The sequence below is a fragment of the Rhincodon typus genome, chromosome 33 (assembly GCF_021869965.1).
Source record: "Rhincodon typus isolate 14 chromosome 33, sRhiTyp1.1, whole genome shotgun sequence".
NCBI classification, from domain to species: domain Eukaryota; kingdom Metazoa; phylum Chordata; class Chondrichthyes; order Orectolobiformes; family Rhincodontidae; genus Rhincodon; species Rhincodon typus.
The window spans coordinates 22,185,384-22,185,883 of NC_063364.1; the positions used below are offsets into that span (position 1 = coordinate 22,185,384).

Genomic DNA, 500 nt, shown 5'->3' on the forward strand with positions numbered 1-500 from the left:
ACTCTCCCTCACCAGCTCCCCCCACCCCGCTACTCTCCCTCACCAGCCCATCGAAGTCCTTGCTGTCCCCGCTGTAGTAACAGGCCGGGAAGGGCCTGAGCACCGAGTCCCGGCGGTAGCTCTGCAGGGCCGACATGAAGAGGCTGCACCTGAGGTCTGCGGCCAGGAGGTCCCTCCTCACATTCTCCTCCATCGTGTCCTCTAGGGGCAGGGGTAGGGCCTGGGCCTCAGCCGGCATCCTTACCCCACCCCGGGAGGGGGAAGGGGAAACAAACACCAAGTAATGAATATAAAGTAAAACTTTCAGCAGAACCCAAGCGGCCCCACACCCCCCGCTAAGAGCCCTCCAGCTGTTGGGAAGGTGTCAGCCTGGGTGAGCCCTCCTTCCGGATCCGGGTCAGGATCCCCTGTCATCACCATGGTTACCACAAATTACAACAGCTTTGCTAAAACGAGGACTGGCTAATGTTCACCTTCATGCAAACTGTGCACTTAAACTA

The 500-nt window shown here is 58.8% G+C and overlaps 1 protein-coding gene across 1 annotated transcript in view; it reads right to left on the bottom strand.

Moving 5' to 3' along the window:
* The window catches only part of parp16 (poly (ADP-ribose) polymerase family, member 16), a 12,819-nt gene extending 12,421 nt beyond the window's left edge, over positions 1 to 398 (bottom strand). The window contains exon 1 of the mRNA XM_048615957.1: positions 44 to 398. Coding sequence (XP_048471914.1) covers positions 44 to 238 — 195 coding nt within the window. The 5' untranslated portion in view covers positions 239 to 398. The remainder of the gene's footprint in view (positions 1 to 43) is intronic.
* Positions 399 to 500: the final 102 nt, after the last annotated feature.